This window comes from Balaenoptera ricei, chromosome 1 (genome assembly GCF_028023285.1).
Source record: "Balaenoptera ricei isolate mBalRic1 chromosome 1, mBalRic1.hap2, whole genome shotgun sequence".
NCBI classification, from domain to species: domain Eukaryota; kingdom Metazoa; phylum Chordata; class Mammalia; order Artiodactyla; family Balaenopteridae; genus Balaenoptera; species Balaenoptera ricei.
In genome coordinates, this window is record NC_082639.1 from 20,702,300 (window position 1) to 20,726,545 (window position 24,246).

Here is a 24,246-nt window from a genome sequence, read left to right on the forward strand (position 1 = left end):
TCTTCCAGCGCCACGTCGTGAGGAAGTGTCGGTCCCCTCGGGCGGTTGAAAGGTGCCGACGGAGCCTGTCAAGGTGCTGGATTCAGGGGGGGGGGGATTAGAGGAGAAGAGGAGAGAGATGACTGAGCGGGAGGCAGCTGTGGGAGAGACAAAGGGGACAGTGGAAGATACAAGTGAGGGAGTAAATAATTGGGAAATCTCTGGGGTAGGAGGTAACGGGTGCAACAACTGAAGGGGTTAGTGACCCGGAGCCCCGAGAGTGGGAAACAGCCTGGTGGAAGATGGAGAAGGAAGAAGGGGGAAGGATAAGGATGTAGGCACTACGATGTGACAGGAAGCAGACTTACATGTTCAGAAAAAGGCAGTGCAGACTCTGAGAAAAAAGGGGATGGGAGCAAGGTCCACCAAGCCCATAGAACCAAGGAAAGGCCTCTGCCCCAAAGGTCCTATTGGCTTATAAATTCTGGGTGGTGAAAGACTAGAGGCTTAGGACAGTATCTTTTTTTTTTTTTTTTTTTGGCTGTGCCGGGTCTTAGTTGCGGCACACGGGATCTTAAGTTGCAGCATGCGAACTCTTAGTTGTGGCATGTGGGATCTAGTTCCCTAACCAGAGATCAAACCCGGGTCCCATGCATTGGGAGCGCAGAGTCTTAGCCACTGGACCACCAGGGAAGTCCAGGGCCAGTGTTTTTGGATTCTAATGCTGGCTGCTCTCTACCGTTTTGGTGAATCCCTGCAAGTCAGCCATAGTTGTTTGCAGGTGTGGTGACTTCTAATTCTCTGTCTTGTTTATACAAGGTTACCTGGTTGGTGTCTAATTGTTCTGTGCTTCTTCTGCTGAGGCAAGAACTATGTCATGGATCAAGGAAGGAGAGCTGTCGTTTTGGGAGCGGTTCTGTGCCAACATCATAAAGGTGAGCAGTGGCCCAAAGCACCAGTTGGCCTTTTGGTTCGTTGGGTAATCTTATATCAAAACCTGTTATTAAAACTGGGTAACCCATGATGTTTATGGATATGTAGTAGAATTTAACAATGGTATCAAAGAGTCTTAGAATTGCAGGTAACTTCCAGGTCTACATTTCTGGCAGATTATTGTCCTAACTCTCACATTTTCAGGAAGCCTGAGACCTCCCAATATCATTGGGCAGCATAGACTGTTAGATCTTCCTGAAATTTGTTTCCCTAGAACTTTGATCTATTATTCCTAGTACTGTCCTCTGGGCTTTGTTTTGTATTTTTAATTTATTTTTGGCTGCGTTGGGTCTTCGTTGTTGTGTGCGGGCTTTCTCTAGCTGCAGTGAGCGGGGGCTACTCTTCGTTGCAGTGCGTGGGCTTCTCACTGTGCTGGCTTCTCTTTGTTGTGGAGCACGGGCTCTAGGCGTGCTGGCTTCAGTAGCTGTGGCATGCGGGCTCAGTAGTTGTGGCTTGCGGGCTCTAGAGCTCAGGCTCAGTAGTTGTGGCACACGGGCTTAGTTGCTCCACCGCATGTGGGATCTTCCCGGACCAGGGATCGAACCTGTGTCCCTTGCATTGGCAGGCAGATTCTTAACCACTGCGCCACCAGGGAAGTCCCTGACCTCTGGGTTTAGATAAAATAACTAATCTTTCTTTGATGTGACAGTAGAGCATAATGGTTAAGAGGGCTCTGGAGGCAAACATGAATGAAAGTCCTATTCTGTCATTTATTAATCATGTAACTTTATATGGTGGTTTTGAGGATTAAATGAAACTATGTAGAAAACACTCAGCACAGTGTCTAGCAGTTTTTAATTACTATTATTGGGGCTGTCTTTCAACCATTTGAAGACTACAATCACTCTGTTTCCTACACTCCACTTGGTTCCCTAGATCTTCCCTCAGCTTTTTCTCTAGGAATCACAGCAATGTTATATCCTCCTCATATGAAAGGTTTGATATTGGGGCCAGTCAGCTTGGTTTTATTTTTCAGCCACAGGCTGTCAAGCAGCAAGTAGCAGTGAATTTATGAGTAAGTAAGCCTTGTACCCACACATACACTCACACACAAATGCCAGGTGATCTCAGGCAGTCCAGGAAATAGAAAAGCATCTCCTCATGGAGCCACTGCGGTCACGTGTTGGGAAGAGCAAGCTGCATGACTTTACTGGAATTTTTTTTTTTTTTATGGCTATATATGGGGGACAAAAGTAGAAAATGTTGGGAGATGCAGGGGAAGTGGTCTATGAAGAGCCCCTCCAGTGAGGAAAAACAGCCCAAGGAGTGAATTTTTGCTATGATAGACAACAAAAGTCTGCTCGAGGCCAGAAGTTTTGTTTGTTTTGTTTTGTTTGCCCCCAAAATGTCTTTTTTGTTTGTTTTCAAATGGCTCCTGACATTTAAATTTTTGTAAAAATCTTGATTGGCTTCTCTTGTAAAATAAGAAGATCCAACAATATGAGGCCCCCATTCCTGTGTGACAGGACTCGGATAAAACTGAGAAGTGTATGCCTCTTTTATGTGGTGGATGGCCTTTACATTTGGCCATACCCATCAATATCCTTCCTGTGCCTTCCAGTTGAAGGCTAATGAAACCAAGGTGGTGGTTAAGGGCATATGGTTAGGAGATGAACTCTGAAAGCACATAGACCTAAGTTTGAATCCCCACTTTGTCTCTTCTTGGCTATGTGACTTATGCAAGTCACTTGACCTCTCTGAGCCTCAGCTTTTTCACCTATAAAATGAAGATAACACTATTTACTTCATATGTTTGTATGATAAAAAATTAAGATGAAATGTGAAAAGCTCAGCATAGTTACTGGCATGTAGTAAGGGCTCAATAAACATATAAATAAAAATGAATAAAAGTGCTTAATGCTTATGTATTGAGCTAAAAGTACAGAATACCCAGTTCTTTTCCTCAGGGCTTTTATCATATAGCTCAAGCCTGTCAGCTTGGGATATTTTCTCCCTTTATCTCTGAGGAGTATGTGATGTGTTCATTTGTCTTCTTACTTCACAGGCAGGCCCAATGCCCAAACACATTGCGTTTATAATGGATGGGAACCGTCGCTATGCCAAGAAGTGCCAAGTGGAGAGGCAAGAGGGCCACTCACAGGGCTTCAACAAACTGGCTGAGGTGGGTGCACGTGGCAGAACCCAAGGTGAATGGTCTGTGGAGAATTGGATTATAGCTAGAAGACCAGGCCCTGAGTTTGCTGTGGTTTGAGAGTGTTTTTTTATAGCTGTTTGTCTGTTTTATTGCTTGCTTGCTAGCCATAGATCTCATATCAACATTAACAGAAAATTAAGTCATCCAGTGAATCATCGCAAAATATTAGAAATAAGAACAAAATTGTCTCCTCTTACCACTTTAATCAACAATTTATGTTTTTCTGTGCCTCATCCCAATCCTTGTAATATGTTCAACATGACTTAACATTTATAAAATTACATCTATAGCTTTGATAACCTTATTTTTTTCTTCACATTTTGGCAAGTATTTTTCTAGGTTGATCTATAGCTTTCTACCTATATGTTTTAATGACTGTGGAACATTTTTTCTGAGGATCTGACATAGTTTGTTTAGCTGCTCCACTATTATTGGACATTATAAATGGTACTAGTTTACAATAAATTCTTAGAAGTGACATTTCCATAGCAAAGGTAGAGGGTGACTACCCATCCTGAGGTTGAGGTGTTTCTCAGGACACAGGCCTTTAAGTGCTTAAACTAGGAAAAGTGCCAGACAAACCAGGACATCACTCCAACCAAACGTCATCAACGTTTTATGGTTTTAATGCCCACTGCAAGTTGGGAAACAGTAAATTTAACAATAACAATGGAATATGTCGATCTTTGTGAAACTCTGTAGCCCACGGATCCCAGCTTCCTGGCACAAGAACACGTCCTGAAGCCAGGGCAGTGATACTTTTTGCCTTGAATGAGTGGTTGTGGGGTTCTCTCCAACACTGAGGTCTTCAGGTTTGTTGATCTCAGTTCTCTTTTGTGACTAAGAGGCAGTTTTTGCCTAGTGCTTAGGAGCTAAAGCTCTTTAGTCACTCAGAACTCATTGGCACCCCTGCTCTGCCACTTCCTGGCTCTGTGACCTGCTGCAAGTTACATAGCTTCCCTTTGGCTCAGTTCCTTCATCTGTAAAATGGGGAGATTACATGAGGATTAAACAAGATGGCACAATGAAAAGCATGTGGCACAAGACCTGGCATAAAGGATGTGCTCAAAAAATTGAAGCTGTTGTTATTAGCCTATATTGACTGAGGTCAGTGGTGGGTTCCGACCCAGGTGTACCCACCAAGTTCGCTGCCTGGTAAGATCTTCAGGGCCCAAGCCTATTCAAGTGTCAGGTTTGCACTGGTAATTTTCCTAAGGTGGCAGTGAATGGGTTTGTATGTCTGATAAGGGATTAGAAAGGTAGCTCTTCAGCTTTATTTCTTCAGTTCTGTTTGAATGTTTTCTGTCCCTTACCTTTAACCTCCAGGCTCCCCATCTCAACACTGTTATTCTCATCTCCAGTTTGTTCTCCGCCTTTAGTGGCACTGGGTTAGAGCAGTACCAAAGGACTGAGTTTAAATTTGAGTTTCACTTCTTTTTTCGTTGAGGTATAATTTCATACAGGGAAATGCACAGATTTGGGGTTTTGACAGTTGCATTCATCTGTCTAATCCACACCCCTGTCAAGATATAGAACATTTCCATCTCTCTAGCAAGTTCCTTTGTGCCCCTTCCCAGTCAAACCCTGTCTTCCCTCCTCTTCTCCTCCCCTTCCCCCTCCTCTTCTGATTTCTATCACTCTAGATGAGTTTTTGCTGTTCTAGAACCTCATATAATGGATTCATATGGTAGAGCTGTGGACTTTTGACTCATCTTCAACTTTCTGAGCCTCAATTTTACCATCTATAAAGTAGGCATGAAAACAATAATTCCTTTCTCAAGGGGTTGCTTGAAGAATCAAATGAAATAATGTATGTGAAAACCCTTTGCAGACTTAAATGCTACACAGCTGTGCAATTGTTGCTTTTATTCTTAGAACTCATCAGCCTCTCAGTCTATTGGAATAATGATGTTATGCTGTGAGTAATAATACCTTGTGTTTTTATGTATCTTTAGCCACCTTGTGAGGGATGGATTGTGATCCTATTTTACAGATAAGGAGACTTAGGCCCTGAGAGGTTAAGTGATATGCCTGCAGTCACATAGCAAGTGCTTGATGGAGTGAGAGACTAGAACCTAGATCTTTACTCTCTCAGTGAAAAGCTCTTTCCAGTAAACCACAATAGCATCAGCATAATAGTACTCATTAAGTTCACATTTTTCAGTCTCTCAGGTGGTGGCTTTCTGCTTATTTGGTTCATTATTCTGACAGAAGCATTGGTATTATCCTAGCTTTACCCAGTTTGGGGAGGAGAAAAGTCTGTCTCTTCATTGAGTCAGGGCTGAGGCATCTCCTGTTTCCCTTCTTGCTCTTTCCTTGTACCCTAGCTCCTTGCCTTCTCCCCTCTCAGACTCTGCGTTGGTGTTTGAACCTGGGCGTCCTAGAGGTGACGGTCTACGCATTCAGCATTGAGAACTTCAAACGCTCCAAGAGTGAGGTAGATGGGCTAATGGATCTGGCCCGGCAGAAGTTCAGCCGCTTGATGGAAGAAAAGTAAGATGCTGTCAGAGGGGGAGCCTGTGTTCTTCTACCACGTCCAGCCTTACCTAACCCTCAACTCTCTTTTCGGAGGCTAGTTAAGGAACTCTAAACCCTTCTACTGTTAGTCAGACCTCTTCAGTGGCAAATATGGCAAGCTAGTTTTTCTTTCTTTCTTTCTTTCTTTCTTTCTTTCTTTCTTTCCTTCCTTCCTTCCTTCCTTCCTTCCTTCCTTCCTTCCTTTCTTTCTTTTTTTTTTAAAGGGGACATTTATTTGAGGGTATAGAGTTATTTCACAGAATCCAAGGACAAGGATAGCCAGCCTCAGGCAAAACCGAAGCCAGGAATTGAAATCCATTAGGTAGAGCCTCCTCGGACATTTACTTCCTTTGCTCCGCAGACTAACTTTGTCTGCTTCAAGAGAGCAGCTCAGAATGAATTAAAACCCTTAATTGGTCCGCCTTAGTTCAAATTTCTACCCCAGGACCAGTGAACTGTGACCAGGGAAGTAGAGTGAGAGAGACTTTGAAAAAGCCATTTTCTGCTGTGCAAGTCATCCCTAAAAAGTTACTGTACTTCCCTGCATACACCCTTGGATGAGACAGGATGATGCATAAAAGGCCTTTATGGGGATGAGTCAGTACTATTCTTGCTATCATTATGTTTAAGCTTAACTTAGGGAGCAAAGCCAGAATGGGGCAAAGTGGAAGTTTGGTGGAGATTATTTGTTTCAAAGTGTGGAACCCTCTCCAGCCAGGACTGCCCCAAAGTCTTCATTACAACCATTCTCTGCCCAGCTCCTCCCGACACCAGGACCAGGAATATGAGAGAACAGAGAGCTTAGAGCTCTAGTGGAGCTGGGCCTAGGACAGTTCTGTCATTTCCATCCCTGTGTGGGTCAGGGTGCGGGGAGCATAGCCAGGCTTCTCTCTGTCCATATTAGTGAGTCTCTGGGCCACAGACATTACTCCTTCCCGTGTGGCTCAGAATTCACACCCAAGGGGCTGGGGACAGAGGTAATGGGGACACATTCCAGGTGTTCAAATTCTTCAAATTCTTCTGTACTTCACACCAATCTTACCTTTTTTAAGTGCTTATACTATGTGTCAGGCCCTGAGCCTAACATGTACTCTCATTTAAAATTCATATTATCCTGTGAGAAAGATATTATTATCCCAGTTGTAGAGAGGAGGAAAGTAAAAACCAGAGAAGTTTAGGGGTGTATCCTGGGTCACGCAGCTATGAGACAGGCAGAGCCAAAACACACAGGGTCTTTCTGACTCTAGAGCTGAGCTGTTGTCTGCTGTAGAGACAGGAAGCAGTCTTAACACTTCTTACAATATCAAAATGCATGGCAGTAGAGGTGCTCCTGAGATTGTTCTAATCAGTCACGAGTAGAGAAGATGGTCTTAGGTTATGAAGTCCTAGACAGAGCAAGAAGAAACCTTAGTGGTGGTTTTCCAACGAGGTGCCACAGAACCCCATAGTTGTGAGGAGTGGGCATGCAATGGCCTAGAGGGAATGGGGTATACGGTGCTTGTTTGCATTTATCTATTTTATTTATTGGGCTTCTGTTTAAGATTTGATTTGAAGAAAGACTTGTTTGGCTAAAAGAAGTTTGGAAAACCACTGGCCTAGTTCAGTTTCATCAGTTGGGAAACTAATCCTGGTGAAGAGAAGAGAAAGGTTTGCCCATGGTCACGCAGCTAGCTAGTGGCAGAGCCAGGCTGGGAACCCAGATCTCCTGGCTCCTCGCCAGGGCTTTTACACCTTCTTACTCAGGTCATGTGCTTGATGTCTGAGAATAAGCACTTTCACAGTATGGCAGGGGTGGTTATGCAAGGTCAGATAGTAATCGGTGGTACTAGGCACTAGGGCTTGAATCTAGGTATTCTTTTTTTTTTTTGGCTGCACCACACAGCATGCGAGGTCTTAGTTCCCCGACCAGGGATGAAACCCATGTCCCCTGCAGTGGAACCACGGAGGAACCGTGGAATTCCTGAATCTAGGTATTCTTATTCAAATGTTGCCTTAATTTGAATATACATTTGTCTACTCTAACTCAAGTGGGTTCTCAAAGCTAGGTGATTAGATCTTGCTTCACTCTTGAAGAAATGTGGTTGAGGGTTATAGGGTGTATAGGCTGTGGGTGTAGCCTTCAGCTCTGGATCAGGGTTCTCCAGGACGTTGCCAGATACCCTTGCCCCACAGTGTACTTCTTGTTATGAAGCTCCCATTTTCCAAACATTAGTTGTTCAGTTCCTCCATAGCATTCCCAAGTGTGAGAAGCTGGCTGGGGAACAGTGAGTTCGTGCTCACTGTGTGGGGTTTGGGAGTTACCATATGGAGGCAGTGTAATGTTGTGATTAAAAAGACAGGCTCTGGAACCAGACTCCCTAAGTTCGATTTCTGGCTTTCTACTCACCAGCTGTCTGATCTTGAACAAATTTCTTAACCTCCCTGTGCCTCAGTTTCTTCGTCTGTAAAAGGGGAATGAGAATGGTGTCTGCCTCAAAGGTTGATGTAAGGATGGAATGCATGTAAAACACTTAGACCAATGTCTGGCACTTGGTAAACATATAATTAATGTTAGATGTTACAAGAGTAACCAATAATACAACTCCTGCTGTTGAAGAGTTTATTCACCCATCAAAATGGGACAAACAGCACAGAATATGTGAAATGCAACTTGTCGACAAGGACACCCAAGGCGGTGTAATGTGTGGTAAAGAGGTTTGGGTTCTCAAATCAGGCAAACCTGGTATTCGGTCCCGACACAGCACTTAATGGCTGTATGACCTTGGGCAATCCCTATCTAACTATTCTATCTGAGCCTCAGTTTCCTGCTGTAGAACAGGGAATGTAGTAAACTCCCTTCAGAGTTGTTGAGGGCATTCAGTGAAATAATACTTGTAGATCAGTGCCTGACACACAGGAAGGCACTCAAAAACTGGTAATTGAGTATCAGCTAAGCACTTTGCTTTCTCCAGCTCAGCAGGTGCTCTGTCCCACCTCCCAAACCTGCCTCCTTTCCCCCCTGATCAGGGAGAAACTGCAGAAGCATGGGGTATGTATCCGGGTCCTGGGTGATCTGCATTTGTTGCCCTTGGATCTCCAGGAGCTGATCGCACAGGCTGTGCAGGCCACCAAGAACTACAACAAGTAAGTTTTCAGATTTCCCCTTAGGGACCTGTATCAATCTATGACTCCCTGCTAACTTTAGGGAGATGTCCTAGGCCTTCCTTAGCCTGCATTTGGTACAAGAGGTAATGAGGAGTTGGTTTTGGATGCTTGAGACTTCTTCCTCCATCTGCAGGGCAGACCAGAGATGGTTCTGCAGCACCTTGTTATATGTGTGTATACTCACACATACAGTTTCTTATCTTCCTCCTTCATGTGCCTTGCCCCCATATACATATGTATTTTTATATATATATAAATGTATGTGTGTGTGTGTGTGTGTGTGTGTGTGTGTGTGTGTGTGTGTGTGTTTAATTGACAGGGAATGGGGTGGGAATGTAGCAGGCCTTATCCCTGTCTCTGAAGACAGATCCTTCAAGAAATTCTCTTTCTGTCCCACTGCTTTAACCAATAGAGGGGATGACCTTGGGAGGGCATGCAGATGCAGAGGGGAACAGAGTTTAATAATCTAGACTTCATTATGTGTGGCTTTGGAATATAATGCATATTTGGCAGTGGATTTGTTTCACATCAGATTTCCTTCCTATTCTTTGCTTGTTCTAATATCACAGTGAATTCACATCCTCTGAAAGCTGGGTGTTAGCAGAAGGGAAGAAGATTAGGAGAATAATAAGGGTCAGTTAGTATTTTTCTTATTACAAAACTAATATGTTTTTTTCCCAAGAAAACTTGGAAAACTCAAAAAATTAATAATCTCGCTTTTCAGAGGTATCCATGGTTAACATTTGGTGTGTGTTTGTTCTACCACAGAAGGGGTGCTCTGTAATAAGTGACTCCACTCCTTAGCCGCCGCCCCCCTTTGGTAAATTATTCTGTTCTTCCCTTCTCAGGTGTTTCCTGAACGTCTGTTTTGCTTACACATCCCGTCATGAGATCAGCAATGCTGTGAGAGAGATGGCCTGGGGAGTGGAGCAAGGCCTGCTGGATCCCAGGTAGCGCAGTTGTTCAGCATGATAGGGAAAACAGGCATGCACCGAACCATAAAATCCCTCCTAAGTCATGTACTTGGGCCAGAAGTCAAATCGGGAATGTATGTGGAAAGATTTGAGAGGGATGGTCCCCCGCACTTAGAGCTTTGGAATGACTTATTATAGCCTGCTTCAGAATTTCTCTGTGTTCACCACAAACCAAGAAGCTCCAGAAAAAATGGCATGGCTTGTAGCAACACTGTGGCATTCAATAAAACATGATGCCCTCCTGGCCCTTTGGCGGAGTTTTTCTAAGAATGATTTTTCAGGAATGCAGCTTGTTGGGGGTATTGGCCTTTAGGCCTCTCATGTTCCAGTTTCATGCAAGATCCAGGTATTTTTCAAAAAGAAAGTTGTTCATCATTAGCAACACGGTAGAGTTATCAGAGCTGGGAGACACTTTAGAAGCCATCTATCTGCTCAGTCCCTCTCCTGTTATTATTATTGTAACCTTTGGTAATAATATTAGTAAACTAACAACAGCAGTAGTAAAATAATAGTAGCAAAAAACAAGCCAGGCAATGTGTTATGCTCTGTTTATTTGATTAAGTTAATATTCTCATGTTTAAGAGATTTGAGTCTTTTCTCCATTTTATAGATGAGAAAACTGAGCTCACATTGAAATGACTGTCCCAAAGTCATTCTGCTAGTAAGTGCCAGAGCTAGGACTCCTATCAAAAACTGTCTGATTGTAGAGTTTTTGTCCTTACCTTTATTATATATGGGATTGTGGGACCCAGGAGTTTTTCTGACTCCCTTCTTGGGTGTAATTCGATTTTCCTGGGAAACTAAATTAAAAATGAAGAAGTTTCTCAGTGAGAATGAAATTAGATAAGAAGAAAAGGAGACAGTTTTTAAGGCTATTTTATGAATCCCTCTCCTCTCCAACAGCTGAGTGATCTTTCTGTGCCACGTAGTTTATTCATTCAATCAGTCATTCATTCGTGTAACAAATATTTTTTAAATGCTAACTAAAGGCCAGACACATTGCTGTATATAGGGGATACAGTGGTAAAAATAAAAAACACATATTTCCTGCTTTCATGGCTCTCTGGTAAGGGAAACAAACATTATCAACATTATACAAATTAGCATAAATTTATAATGATGATAAGCATGATAAAGGCATTGGTGCATGGTTCAACAAGAATTTATAATAAGAGGAATGGACCTGGTAGGGAAGGCTCCCCAGAGGAAATGATAAGTGACCTAAGAAGGGGGTGAGAGGATAAGCAGTAACTGGGGAAAGAGGCAGTATTAGGAAGAGCTTGTTGGTTGCACAAATACTGTTGGAATAATTCAAGTAGAGAGTACTTGAAAGGGAGCTTGGATTATGGTGGTGATGGTGGAATAGACCAAACAGACTGCATTAAGAGCTGTGAAGCAGATCAAATAGAGAGGACTTGGTGGGGGAGTGGTGGGATGAATTGGGAGATTGGGATTGACATATATACACTAATATGTATAAAATAGATAACTAATAAGAACCTGCTGTATTAAAAAACATAAAATTCAAAAAATAAAAAAAAAGAAAAAGAAAATATTGAGAGAGGAAAAAAAATCGAGAGGACTTGATGGATTGACTCTGGGATAAGGATGTGTTATGGGTGACTCCAGGGTTTTTGACTTATAAAACAGTAGATAGTGGTGCCCTTCGCTGTGCTGAGAACCCTGAGAGGCTGCAGTTTGAGGAAGAAGGTCAGGAGTTTGGTTTGGGATATATTGTAGATGTTGAACACAGATATCAGGTTGACAGTAGAGCGAAGTGGGGACCGGAGATAGCAGTATGGTAACTGAAGCAAAGAGAGAGCATGAGGAATCTAAGGAGAGTCTAGAGTGAGAAGAAGAGAGGGCCTACGATGGAGTTTTGAGACACTCATAAGTTTTACTGGCTGGGTAGAGGAAAATGAGCCTTAAGGAAAAAAGAGAATCAACAACCAGAAAGGTAGAAACAAAAGGGCTGCCAGTATTACAGAAGCCAAGAAAAGAGGGTGTTTGTTAGTGCAGGTGGGGTGGCGGGTGTGCATTGGTGGGAGCAACAGTGTCAAATGCTGTAGAGAGGTCAGTTAATACGTGGATTGAAAATTAGCTGTTGGGGAAAAAACATTAAGATATTGGTTAAGTTGGCAGTATGGGGGCTGGGCAGGAAGATGAGATATAAGTAGATGAGGGATATATAAGTAGATGAAAGTTATTGATAATTTTCTGATTCTTGGCTTGGGGAATGATTTCATAGTTCATTATATTCTTAGTGCTTTACGATTAATGTTTTATATAATTTTTTGTATAAATTAACATATTTTAAAAAAATAAGGGACAAATGTTTATGCTAAAAAGAAAAAAAGCTATTTAGCAAGCAGATTTAATATGCATTCATGCCTGGAACTAGAACTCTGATCTTGCCTCCTAGTGCAGCGTGATTTATACTGATAACACATTGCAATAGCCACTGACCCCCTGCTTCTTGCCCAGCTAGTTTTCTCATATCCATTTTCTCTGCCCTGCATGGTTTAGTAACTTACCTGTGTGGGTTAGCCAGGCAGACATGGCATGGGCTGGGCGGGTTACTAGGGTAAGGAGGCTGATATCTCAACCCATCAGCTCAGGAAGCTTGATGTTCAACTCAGACTGGGCTGATCAGGGCCTGAGGCAGTGCTCTTTACATTATTCAGCTTTAGACAAATCCATATTTATAACAGAGAGTCAATGAGTTAATTACAGTCAGGCTCTACCCTTCCCATAACTGGAATTTTTCTGTTTTCTCATCACCACCATCCAACTCCTCATTTTCCTTTCTTCCAGGGTAATATATTTTTTTCTAGCAGTCATTTTAATAGATTGTTTTTTGAATCTCAAATTACAGAAGAAGGAATTAGGTTTAGCATAAATGATAGTTAATAAACTCTCTTGAGCAGGTCTTGACCATCTGTAGGCCTCTGTCTTCCTCTTAAAACAATAGTGTTAGTAATAATTGCTAATGTTTACTAAGCATTTACTCTGTGCCCAGCACTTGCTAAGTATTCCACGTACATTATTTCATTTAATCCTTAGACCCTTTGAGGTAGATACTGTTTTTATAAATTGAACCTTGTTGTGAGGTTAAATAACTTGTCCAAGTTCACACAGTTGACCAGGATTTCCAGCCTGGCTCCAGAGCCTGTGTTCTTTCACTCTGGCATACTGACTGCCGTATAGGAAGGTTGAAATGAGCAAAAACACAGTATAAAAATAAAAATTAATAACTAATAGTTACCAGGGACTTCTGTGACTGTCCAGTGGTTAAGATTTCGCCTTCCAATGTAGGGGGTGTGGGTTTGATCCCTAGTCAGGAGCTAAGATCCCACGTGCCTCGTGGCCAAAAAAACAAAACATAGAACAGAAGCAATATTATAACAAATTCAATAAAGACTTTAAAAAAAAATGGTCCACATCAAAAAAATATACTAAAAATAAATAAATAAATAATAGTCATCAGATCTTATTATGAGGCAAGCACGAGACTAGTAGGAGTTTATCATGCATATTCTCATCTAATTTTCATATAAGGTAGTGACTATTATTTGTCTTATTTTATAAGACCAGGTAACCAAGGTTTAAAAAGTTTAGTTGACAGGCTTCCCTGGTGCTCCAGTGGTTAAGAATCCACACTTGCACTGCAGGGGGTGCGGGTTTGATCCCTGGTTGGGGAATTGAAATCTGTACGTCATTCTGATGCTGCGCGGCGCGGCCAAAAAAAAAAAAAAAATGCAGACACATTTGAAATTCAGAGGGGTTATGTGGGGATTCAGAGGGGTTATGTGGGGATCCAAAGTCCCACATCAGGGTAGTGTGTCTGGAAATAACCTTTATTCCTCTTATTTATGTAGTGCTTTATAGTTCCCAAGGTACACTCAAATCTGTTATTTCATTCGATTTGACTCTCACAATAACCTATAAGTAGATAGGACAAATGTGCCATTTCAAAAATAAGAGAGCTGAGAAATTGTTGATTGCACAGGGTTTCACTTTTTTTTTTTTTTTTTTTTTTTGGGCTGCTCCATGTGGCCTGTAGGATCTCAATTCCCTGACCAGGGATTGAACCCAGGCCATGGCAGTGAAAGTGCCAAATCCTAACCACTAGACCACCAGGGATCTCCCAGGTTTCACATTCTTAATTAAAGAATTAAGATCATGCTGTCAAGACAAGACTCAGGGAAATTATCAGGGAAATCTGAACCAGAGCCCTTCTTATTGCCCAGTCATAAGTGAATATTATTTACCATATGATGGTACAGAAAATAAAGCTCCCTCTGTGGTTTGCAAAAAGATGACTGAGAGATGGAGTAACTTACCCAAAGGCACACAGCTAGTAAGTGTAGATCCTTGTTCTGAACACTCAGCCCAGATCTCTGCTTTTTTTTGACTATGCTCCCAGAAAAATGTTCCCACCCAGAAATTTTGTCTTCTAGACCCTTCCTAAGATGCAGCTGTTACCACCTGGAGATTCTGAATCCTGCCTCTGGCTACTTGGCAGGATAGGTAAACAGTATTCTTGGAACCACCACACACCAGTCTTGCAAATACCCTCTTTCCATGGACAGGAGAGTTTAACTTAAGATAAATGCTGCCAGTGCCCATTCTTCCTTCATTCCGTCTCCTTTCTGAGTGTCTGCTTGGGAAAGTAGCTCTTATCAAACACAAGAGGACTCATCATTTTGCTGTTTTTTCAAATCCTAAGTAAAGTGGATTTTTTGAAGTGTTTCAGGGTCCATATGACTTAAATTTAAGGTTTTAAAAATGTTCTCTATAATAAATTCAAACAATAACAGAAGTATATAAAGTAAAAAGAGATAGTATTTCCTTCTTATCCAGCCTTCCAGAGGTAATCACCATTAATAGAATGGTGTATGCCTTTCTAGATTTTGTTCTTTGTTTATATATACATGTATTCACACGTGTGAGTGAGTGTGTGTGTGTATTTTCCACACTGTATTTTTTCTGAAACGTGCTTTTTTTCATCTAATATTACATCTTAGACATCTTTCCAAATCAATGCAGTTAGATTTATCTTTATTAAAAACAGTTGCATAGTATTTCATCAAATTGCAGGGTCATAAGGTGTATCCATTTTAAAAACAAGATGTTTTAAGTGAAGGACAACACATATTCTGGTGGGTGCATCTGGTTTTAGGCTGCAACTAAATGGCTTTGGGCAAATTTTTCATCTTCTCTGAGCCTCAGTTTCCTTATCTATAAAGTGAGGATAGAAGTACCTAATGTAGTTGTGAGGATTGAAACCATTCATTAATTTATCAAGCATTTGCTGAGGGCCTTCTACATACCAGGTAGTATTGGCTAATGTATTTGATGGTGTTCTATAAACTGGGAAGCTTTATGTAAGGAAGTTCACCATGAGAATAATCCAAAAAGAGATGTGGACTTATCTTTGTCTCTTCCCCACTCACCTTAGCGATGTCTCTGAGTCTCTGCTGGATAAGTGCCTCTATACCAACCACTCTCCTCATCCTGACATCTTGATACGGACTTCTGGGGAAGTGAGGCTCAGCGACTTTCTCCTCTGGCAGGTAGGTCGTTTCCAACCATTGTTCTGTTTGTGTCGAAACTGAAAACTGTGACTGCACCCACAAAACAGGTTGGAGGGTCAGCTAAAATCCAGAGAAATGTCTCCAGGCTGTGCCTGGTAACTTTTGCTGTCCCTTCCTCATCTGTCCCTGGCTTTGTGAGCCTGTGTAGTTCTTGCTGTCTAAAGTGCCCAGGGGAAAAATCAAGGCTATCCAGCTGTGGTGAAAGCTTTACTTGTACCTCTCTTCAAGGAACTGGACTTCTGCCTTAGGTCCCTGAGCATAAACTCCTGCCCTGGTAACCTGCCATGTCACCCAGCACCTCTGGGCTAGAACCTTGCCTTGCGTTTACTGATTTCTCACCTTTAGAATAAAGGGCTGCATCTACACAAGCACAGGCCACAGGAGATATAAACTGTATGCAAACTCTTTCTTCGGGGCCTGCCATTGCCTCTCAGCTCAGTTATCCCAGTGTAGGTAGTTCTCTAAAAGCCCATATCCAAATAAGTTTGTCTTTGCTTGAAAATCTCCATCATCTGTTAACTTGGCCCCTGGGTAGCACTTGGCTGGGGGAAATCTTGTTCAAGGAGAGGCTGAAGGGAGAAACTCGGCTTGGAAGCAATTCACATGGTAAAGTTCTGGAAATTTTAATGGACCATAGTCTTAAGAGTGAACTAACAAGATTTAGCTACTGAAGATACTTTTAGTCTTTGGCTATATTGAAAGCAGTATAATGTGCAGCTTGTGGTTTTATGGCCCATTCTGCTGGTCAGATTACGTCTGGAGAGTTTACTTCTGGGTACTGAGTTTTAAGAGATTGCACTGGTAAACTAGAGGACTTAGCAGAAGAGGCCAACCTGGATGGCAAGGAGTCTGAAGCTCATGTCCTATAAGGCAGGGGTCCCCAACCCCTGGGCCGTGGACCACTACCAGCCTGCGGCCTGTTAGAAACCGGGCCGCACAGCAGGAGGTGAGCAGCGGGCGAGCAAGCGGAGCTTCATCTGCCGCTCCCCATCGCTCGCATTCCCGCCTGAACCATCCATCCATCCCCCCACCCCACGCTGTCCATGGAAAAATTGTCTTCCACGAAACCAGTCCCTGGCACCAAAAAGGTTGGGGACTGCTGCTATAAGGAATGAGTGAAGAATAATGGTCTGGAAAAGAGAAGAATGGTGATAGTTTATTCTCTTGGGAAAAAAAATATTGAGTTCCTCCTTTGTGCCGGGAATATGGCAGTAACCAAGTTAGAAATAATCCCTACTATCATTTATTTATTTATTAACTTACTTATTTATGGCTGCGTTGGGTCTTTGTTGCTGTGCGTGGGCTTTCTCTAGTTGCCGCAAGCAGGGGCTACTCTTTGTTGCAGTGTGTGGGCTTCTCATTGTGGTGGCTTCTCTTGTTGCGGAGCACGGGCTCTAGGTGCGCGGGCTTCAGTAGTTGTGGCGCATGGGCTTAGTTGCTCCGAGGCATGTGGGATCTTCCCGGACCAGGGCTCGAACCCGTGTCTCCTGCATTGGCAGGCGGATTCTTAACCACTGCGCCACCAGGGAAACCCGATCCTTACTATTTTAAAACTTAGAGTTTGTTGGAAAAGACAAACTGAACAAGTCATTACAACCTTGGGAACAGATAACAGGCAGCTCTAAGCTAGCCTTCAAATATTTGAAAGAATGTCACTTTGAAGAAGAAATAAAGTTGTTCCAGAGAAAAGACCTGAGACCTTGGTAGGTGACATTGGTTTAACTTAATGAGCTATCTGACAGCTAAAGTTATCCCCCTTGAGGCACTGAATTCCTCACCACTAAAGGTGTCAAGCAGTGGCTGTCAAGAATGTTCCAAAAGGGAGTCTTATATCAGTGATTATTGTTAAAAGTTCACCCAGCTCTGTGCTCTGCTTTATGTATGTTATCTTGTTAAATTTTCACAGTACCTTAAAAACTAGTTATTCTTATCACCCAGTTTTACAGTTGAGGACACTGAGGCCCAGAGAAGTTAAGCAACTTGCCTGAGGTCAACTAGATGGTAAACGGTGGAGCCAGAATTCAAAGCCAGGCAGTCTGGCCCCAGAGCCCATGCTCTTAACCATTGTCCCACACTCTGCTACTTAAAAATAACAGTGGCAGCTACCACTTGTTCATTGCTGACTTTTATCAGACACTGTGTCTCCCAGATGACCTCTAAGGGCCAAGAGCCAATAACATAATCTAGATGTTATTTCATAGTCCTAAAATTGGCTTAGAAAAATCCTGGTGGAAATGTTGATCTAGTCTCGCTTTAGTTCTGCCTTGCTACAGGCAGGTGATTTTACTGCCTCAGATGACCCGTCCCCCTATTAGTGAGTGAATCCGGGCTGGCAGCAGCAGCTGCAGCTCAGGATGCCTGTCCAACCTCATCTCTGGGTGTGATCAGCCTGCTCTTTCTTTGGAGCCTGACCAGGGATATGTTCCAGTAACGTTATTAAACCATACTCTCTTCCTTCCCCACCTTTCCCAGACCTCCCACTCCTGCTTGGTGTTCCAGCCTGTTCTGTGGCCAGAATACACGTTTTGGAACCTCTGTGAGGCCATCCTGCAGTTCCAGATGAACCATAGCATGCTTCAGGTAAGAGTTCAGGGCTGGCCTGACTGGATGGAATGGAAGAAAAGGTTAGCATTGATTGACCACCCACGGCTATATATGTCAGGCACTTGCTAATAATCATGGTAATGATAATGATGAGTAGCTACCACTTACTGAGTATTTACTATGTGTCAGGCACTGTGAACAGTTTATGTGCACTATCTCATTCAATGTTCCCAAGAACCCAATGAGCTAGGTATTATTAGCCCCATTTGTGCAAATGAGTAAATCAAAATTATTTAGCTAAGGACACATAACCAATAAAAGACGGAACTGGGATTCAAGTTATAAATCTTTAATCTCTTTACTATGGAAACCCAGGAAAGGCTTCTCAGAGAGATTGGCCATTATTCCCTGAAGGAATTAGCCTAATAAAAGATTGTAGAAGTGGAAGTATACAAAATCCAAGACGCTTCCAGAGGGATTAAAAATGAAATAGCACTGTCTTTCTGTTGTATGAAACCGTGTTCTACCAAGACTTGAAGTTCTGCTTTCAGTTTTGATCACCAGATCTTGAAACAGGTTTCATTAGGAGGCAGAGTCACCTACGTCTGATTAGGACTCTTAATAATAATGGCAGTGTGTGTGGTGGTGGCAGCTAACGTATTGAGGGTCTACTAAGGCACTTTGGTGTTTTCATGTAAGTTTTCTTATTTAACCCTTCCAGCAATCCAGCAGGCTTGGTGTCCTTGTTTTTCAGATATGGCAACAGAGGGGCAGGGTAACTGTCCCAAGGTCACAGAATTTTAAAACCAAAGCTGGTGCTGCTTCTTGAGTCTGGAGAGATAATGGCCAGGAGGAAATAATGATGTAAGTCAGGGCTTTTCGGTCCCCTTGGCATCGCAGACTCCTTGGAGAAGCTAACGAAAGCCGTAGACCATTTCCCTAGAAGAATTGCAAAGATCACTCTAACACATGGCATTTTGCATAGAATTACATTAATCCCTGAAACACATAAACTACTTCTGGGGGTTCACATAACTCCCGAAATCGTTCCATGAATCCCAAGTCCAGAACTCCTGGAATAAGTCAATCAAATCATGACGGTTTGGTCATGTGCTTGATCATTTAGTCTCAGAATATGAGGAAATTGAAAAAGGAAGTTGAGTTCAAGTAAAAGGAAAAACAGCAAAGTCTCAATTGTCCACTGTCAGGATTGAATATCAGATTTTTCCGCATGACCAAGTCTCCCTTTAAGAACTAAAACATTTTTTAATCCTATTTTGATAGAAAACTTTCTGAAACAGGTCTTGTGCATAATTCATTAACACCTTCTGTATACCAGGCACTTGCTAATAATGATGATGATTAGAATAATCACATTCTAATGATGCTGATAACGATAATATTGTTAGTAACTGCCATCTTGAAGTAACTTCACTGTGCAGGATGGCCTTGAAGGGTGGGACTCTTTCTCTAAGCTAGATTGTCTCAAAATACTTGGCTTTGGGATTTCTTGTATATGGTCAATGGCTAATTTTGACAGCATCCCTTCTTCCCTTCTCTTCCTATTTCTAGTTTTAAATCAGCTACAGGCAAGGAAACCAGGCATCCAAGCTTGTTAGAGTTATGTCTGTAAAGTGAGAGTAAACTGGCCTTGCATGAAGCCCAGAGGATCTTGGTGCACGAGCTTTTGTGTATGGATATTCTTGTCTCTAAGTTGGCTGCTCAGAAGTCTTTTAGTAATTTCAGGTTTCTCAGATACTTTCCCACATGGCTATCGGAGGAATTACCTCAAGTTTCACTCATTTCATAAATGTCTATTACTGAGTACCTGGTCTGAGTCAGGCACTATGTTAGTATTAGGCACAAGAGAGTCAAGCAGTTAGTTGGCCAGACAAGATCCGTACCTTCATGGAGCTTATATTTTTACTTGAGGAGACAGATAATAAGTAAACAAGTATATACAATAATTTCAGATTGTAATAAGGCAATGAAGAAAACAGGGTGATATGCTAGAAAGTAATGAAGAGAGCAGGAGGTGCTGAATAAAGCAGTCAAGGAAGGCCTCTCTAAGGAGGTCTTTTTTAAGCCATTATATTAAAGATGAGAAGGAGCCAGACGGGTAAAAATCCAGGGGGAAAGAATTATTCTCTGCAGAGGGAGCAGCAAGGGCAAGGATACTAAAGTTATAAAGTTTAGGTCTTGGAAGAACAAAGAAAGAGGCCAGCACGCATGAGGGAGAAGGATGTGGGATGAGGCTGGGTAGGAGTCAGGCCTCTGATCACTGAGGGCCTTGTAGGCCATGATGGCACATCTGAAGACTTCTGATCAGGGGAGTGACAGGATCTGATTTACATTTTGTAAAAATCACTCAGGATTTTCAGAGGGCAGGAGTCAGAGACCAAACTTCTACAGTAGTCCAGGTGGGAGAATGTGCCTCGAGGTGGGGTGGCAGCTGTAGAGAAGGGGAGGGCTGAGTGGACTGAGATGGAGGCAAAACAAAAGTTAAAACAGAAACAAATGAAACTAAGTTGATAATATAACCCCCAGAGAAAGGGATTAATTCCAGTTACCTGAACATAGTTCTCTGACTATACATTTTTAGTGGGATATATTCTAAGGATAATACAAACTGGAAAGCTAACTTAAACATTACTTAAGAGGTTTATTAGTGGTAATGTTGATGATGTAACTCTGAAACTCTTTTATGCATCTTGTAGGATAAAACAAATGAGTACAAATGTTAATGTTATTAGGAACCAAAACATTTAGGTTTTGGCCTGGGCATCTGGGTAGATGGCTCTGCTGTTTCCTAGGATGGGGTGGAGCGTGTTTGAGGACAGCCATTAAGAGTTTCATTTGGTACCTGAGAATCATAATTTCAAACATTTATTGCGTTCTTACGTGTCAGGCATCCTTTTACTTAGATTCTATGTAGTTCTATAAGGTACATACTATTATTAATTGCCCCCATTTTTAGAGTGAGGAAACCAAAGTAATAACAGAGATATTGACTGCCCTGAACCTTTTTTCAGCAGACCTCATAGGGGTTTTGGCCAGATTTCCTCTACCCAGGAGCCCTCAAACTCTGTTTCTAGAAATCTTAGCACCTCAGCAGAAGCACTAAGCGTACAATCCAGACTGACAACATCCTGGCCAGTTTGGCCTCAGACCAGAGAGCTGATCTTTCTAATATCTCCCTTGTATGTATCCTGTATCATCACCAAATTGGACTCTTCACAGTTCCTTGTTCCCATACCCTTTGGTATTCTGCCTCCACATCTGCGTTCTTGCCCCATCTCCCAAATTCCCATTGTTAAATTCTGAGCTGCTCTGTCTCTAAGCCCAGCCCAGTATGTCCCCATTCCCTGCAGGAAGCCAGGGCAGGGAGTTGGGTTCTTGATCTATAGTAGCTCACTGGGATGAAGGCAGCTGATGGATGCTAATGGAAACAGGGACTCAGCTACAACTTGTTGGAGGCTAGACCTTGGTATCTGAAGGGACCATGGCAGTTTCCAGGTGGTCACCCATCAGTCTTACAGAATGGGGGCTGGCAAATGGAAGAAATCTTGACTATGACACAGTAGGACAGATACAAAATCAGGGCAAGGAAGGGGTGGGCAGCAGTACAGGGCCACTGATCCTCAGTTACAGGCTGCATGGATGGTAGGTCCATGGGGAGATCATTGACAGAGATGAGGAATAAGTGTTCGGTCCACTTAATCTGTAATGATATAGAGGGAGAATATACATATTCCCACTAAACTTCCTTTGATGCATTTGTCAGAGGTTAAACGCCAGGGTGGAACAATCATCCATTTTATTTCTAGTGCTCTTCAGGTAGTCACTACCTTCTTCTCAAGAGAAGTTTAAAACTTCAGCTATTGTCTCAGACATTCCTGACTTTGAGTCATGGCACTGCCTTCTAGCTGTGTGACTGACTGGGCAATTACTTAACCCTTCAGAGAATCACTTTTCTCATCTGTAAAATGAGAGGAGTAATGATAATAATAATACCTGCCTCACAGGTTTGTGATAAGTCTTCAGTAAGCTAATACACTAAAAGCGCTGGAACAGAGTTCATTTTCAGAGACTGGTGGCCTATATCGTTCACCGTGTATGTCTCTGGGCTCTTCAGACTTCATCTGTCTCCAGAAAAACCACGGACACTTAGCACCCCGCTCATCCCATCACCAGTACAGTTCCCTTAGCAGGGAGACTCTGGGTGCTCGTCAAAACATCATGTTTCCAGCAAGAGGTACTGTCTCTAACAACCCTCAGAAATGCACCCCCCCATGCTACTGACCTGGGCATATTGATTGTGGCAAATGGGAACTTATGGGAAGACTTGTCATTAACTAATGAATGTTTTGAAACCCAAGACCTGAATCCTCTCCATGCCCCAGTGAGGTCAGAGGACTTGAGGGTTTATATACTGGAGGGGCTATTACTTTTTTTTTGGGGGGGGGCTATTACATCTTGTTCCCTAATTCGGCTGAGGAGAGAACAAGAGCAGAGAGGCTTAATGCCCAGGAGAGATTTATATTAATAGGTTAGGGCCCCATTTCTCAAAACGAGCTCCTTGGAGCCCTTACACCAAGACCACATAAGGTCTGCATAAGAAGTGTCTAAGGTAATTATTAACGCCCTCTCCCCTGATTGGTCATTATACAGGGAGAGTAGACAGTATGGTCAGGGAGAGAGAAATTGACTATTAGGACTTCCATTAGCCTAGATTTTCAGAGGCTGAGTACCTGAGAAGAACTTACAACACCTTTGAGATAGGGAGGTAGATCCAGACCATGTGGAGGTTGCACAGAGGTGCCCACATGCAGGCCACTGGTTCCCCACTCCACCCCTAGAAAGTACAGCTTATCCAGAGGCACGAAACACATTTCCCAAAGATCTTTCAAGAAGTTATCTTAGTGGAGAAACCAAGGAAACTTCAACCCACTGTGTGACCTAGGCCAAGCCCCTCCGCACCTCAGCCTTGGTGTCCTTGTCTGTACAATGAGAAGGCTAGAGCTGATGGTCTTTACGAGCTCCCCTGACTCTGTCGTCCTAACAGTGAATCGCTGATTCCTGGCAAATTAGGGGCCAGGATCTGCTTGGCTGCAGCCTCCCTGCTCAGCACTCAGTCTAGGGCTGCCATTTGGAAAAATCCTGAGCCTCATGGAGCAATTTTAACCAGCTCCGCATTTCCTCCTTCTGTGGCTCGGTGCCCTCATCCTTTCTGTTCAGCCAGGACTTAGCCTACTTAGCCCTAGCCACAAGCAGTGGTGACAGAAGAAGGGCTAACTGTTAATAGCCAGGCACCAGATTGGGCACTTATTATCTCATTTTTCCTCAAACCACCCAGTGAGATGGACACTATCATCCCCATTTTGCAGATGAAGAAATAGGCTTGGAGAGGTGAGGGAGTCCTCTGGACAGAAATTTCTCAAACCCCATTATTCCAGGCAGACTCAAACTGGCCTGATCACGCTCTTTGATTTCCTGAGTCTTTGCCCATTATTCCCCCGCCTGATATTCTCCTGCCCCCATACACTCTACCTTTATCTGAATCTTCCCCATTGGTTAAAGCTCAGCTCAGATTCTGCCTGCCCATGAGATTTCACTGTCCCCTTGAACTTCATCAACCACAGTTTCTTTCCTCTGAACTGCATGGCCCTTTCTCTTACCTCCATGATGATCCTTACCACATTCCACCTTGTATTATGGTATTTGGGTGCATCTCTGTGTCCTACTCAGCCTGTAAGCACATGGATCGCGGTGACTACGTCCTGTGCATTTTCATACCCCCAATAAAGTCTTGTATGTAGGACCCAGGGTTCCTCCTGACTAAGGCCAGGAAGAAGCCCTTCTAACAAGATGAAGACCCTTAGCAGCAACTTTTTAAGCTTGTTTTAGTCTTCATAGCTCCATATGGGAGTTCGTTATCATAGCAGAAGAGTACCCTTGAATGCCTTGGATCTTTCAACAGCCTGGAGGGGGGATTTTCCAGATTCTTCATTTGTCATCTTTATTCATGCAGTAAGTCTTTATTGCTGAGAGACCCTAGCAAATCACGTCCCTACACTGAACCTCCATGTCTGTCTCCAGCAGATAGAAAGTACCTCCCTAGCTCTTTTGGGAGGGTCAAGTGAGACAATAGATGAAGTGCTTGTGTACATGTAAGATATTCCTTAAAGGATTAAAACAAAGCAATCCAGGTGTTCACAGGCTGAGTAGGACACAGACAGGTACCCAGATACCACAGTACAAGGTAGAATATGGTAAGGGTCACAAAGGGTATAGGATACCAAATCGGCAGCAAAATGGGAGTTTCTCACACATGGAATAGGTT

General features: G+C 42.9%; 1 protein-coding gene across 3 annotated transcripts in view; it reads left to right on the forward strand.

The window, feature by feature from the left end:
• Positions 1 to 24,246, forward strand: part of DHDDS (dehydrodolichyl diphosphate synthase subunit) — a 27,689-nt gene continuing 3,443 nt past the window's right edge. For all 3 annotated transcript variants that reach the window (XR_009502208.1, XM_059916096.1, XM_059916103.1), the window contains exons 1-8: positions 1 to 73; positions 799 to 914; positions 2,978 to 3,094; positions 5,478 to 5,620; positions 8,651 to 8,767; positions 9,637 to 9,738; positions 15,224 to 15,338; positions 17,832 to 17,939. Coding sequence is in view for 2 of the 3 variants with exons in the window: in XM_059916096.1 (XP_059772079.1) it covers positions 852 to 914; positions 2,978 to 3,094; positions 5,478 to 5,620; positions 8,651 to 8,767; positions 9,637 to 9,738; positions 15,224 to 15,338; positions 17,832 to 17,939 (765 nt within the window). In the remaining variant the exon portion in view is untranslated. The remainder of the gene's footprint in view (positions 74 to 798; positions 915 to 2,977; positions 3,095 to 5,477; positions 5,621 to 8,650; positions 8,768 to 9,636; positions 9,739 to 15,223; positions 15,339 to 17,831; positions 17,940 to 24,246) is intronic.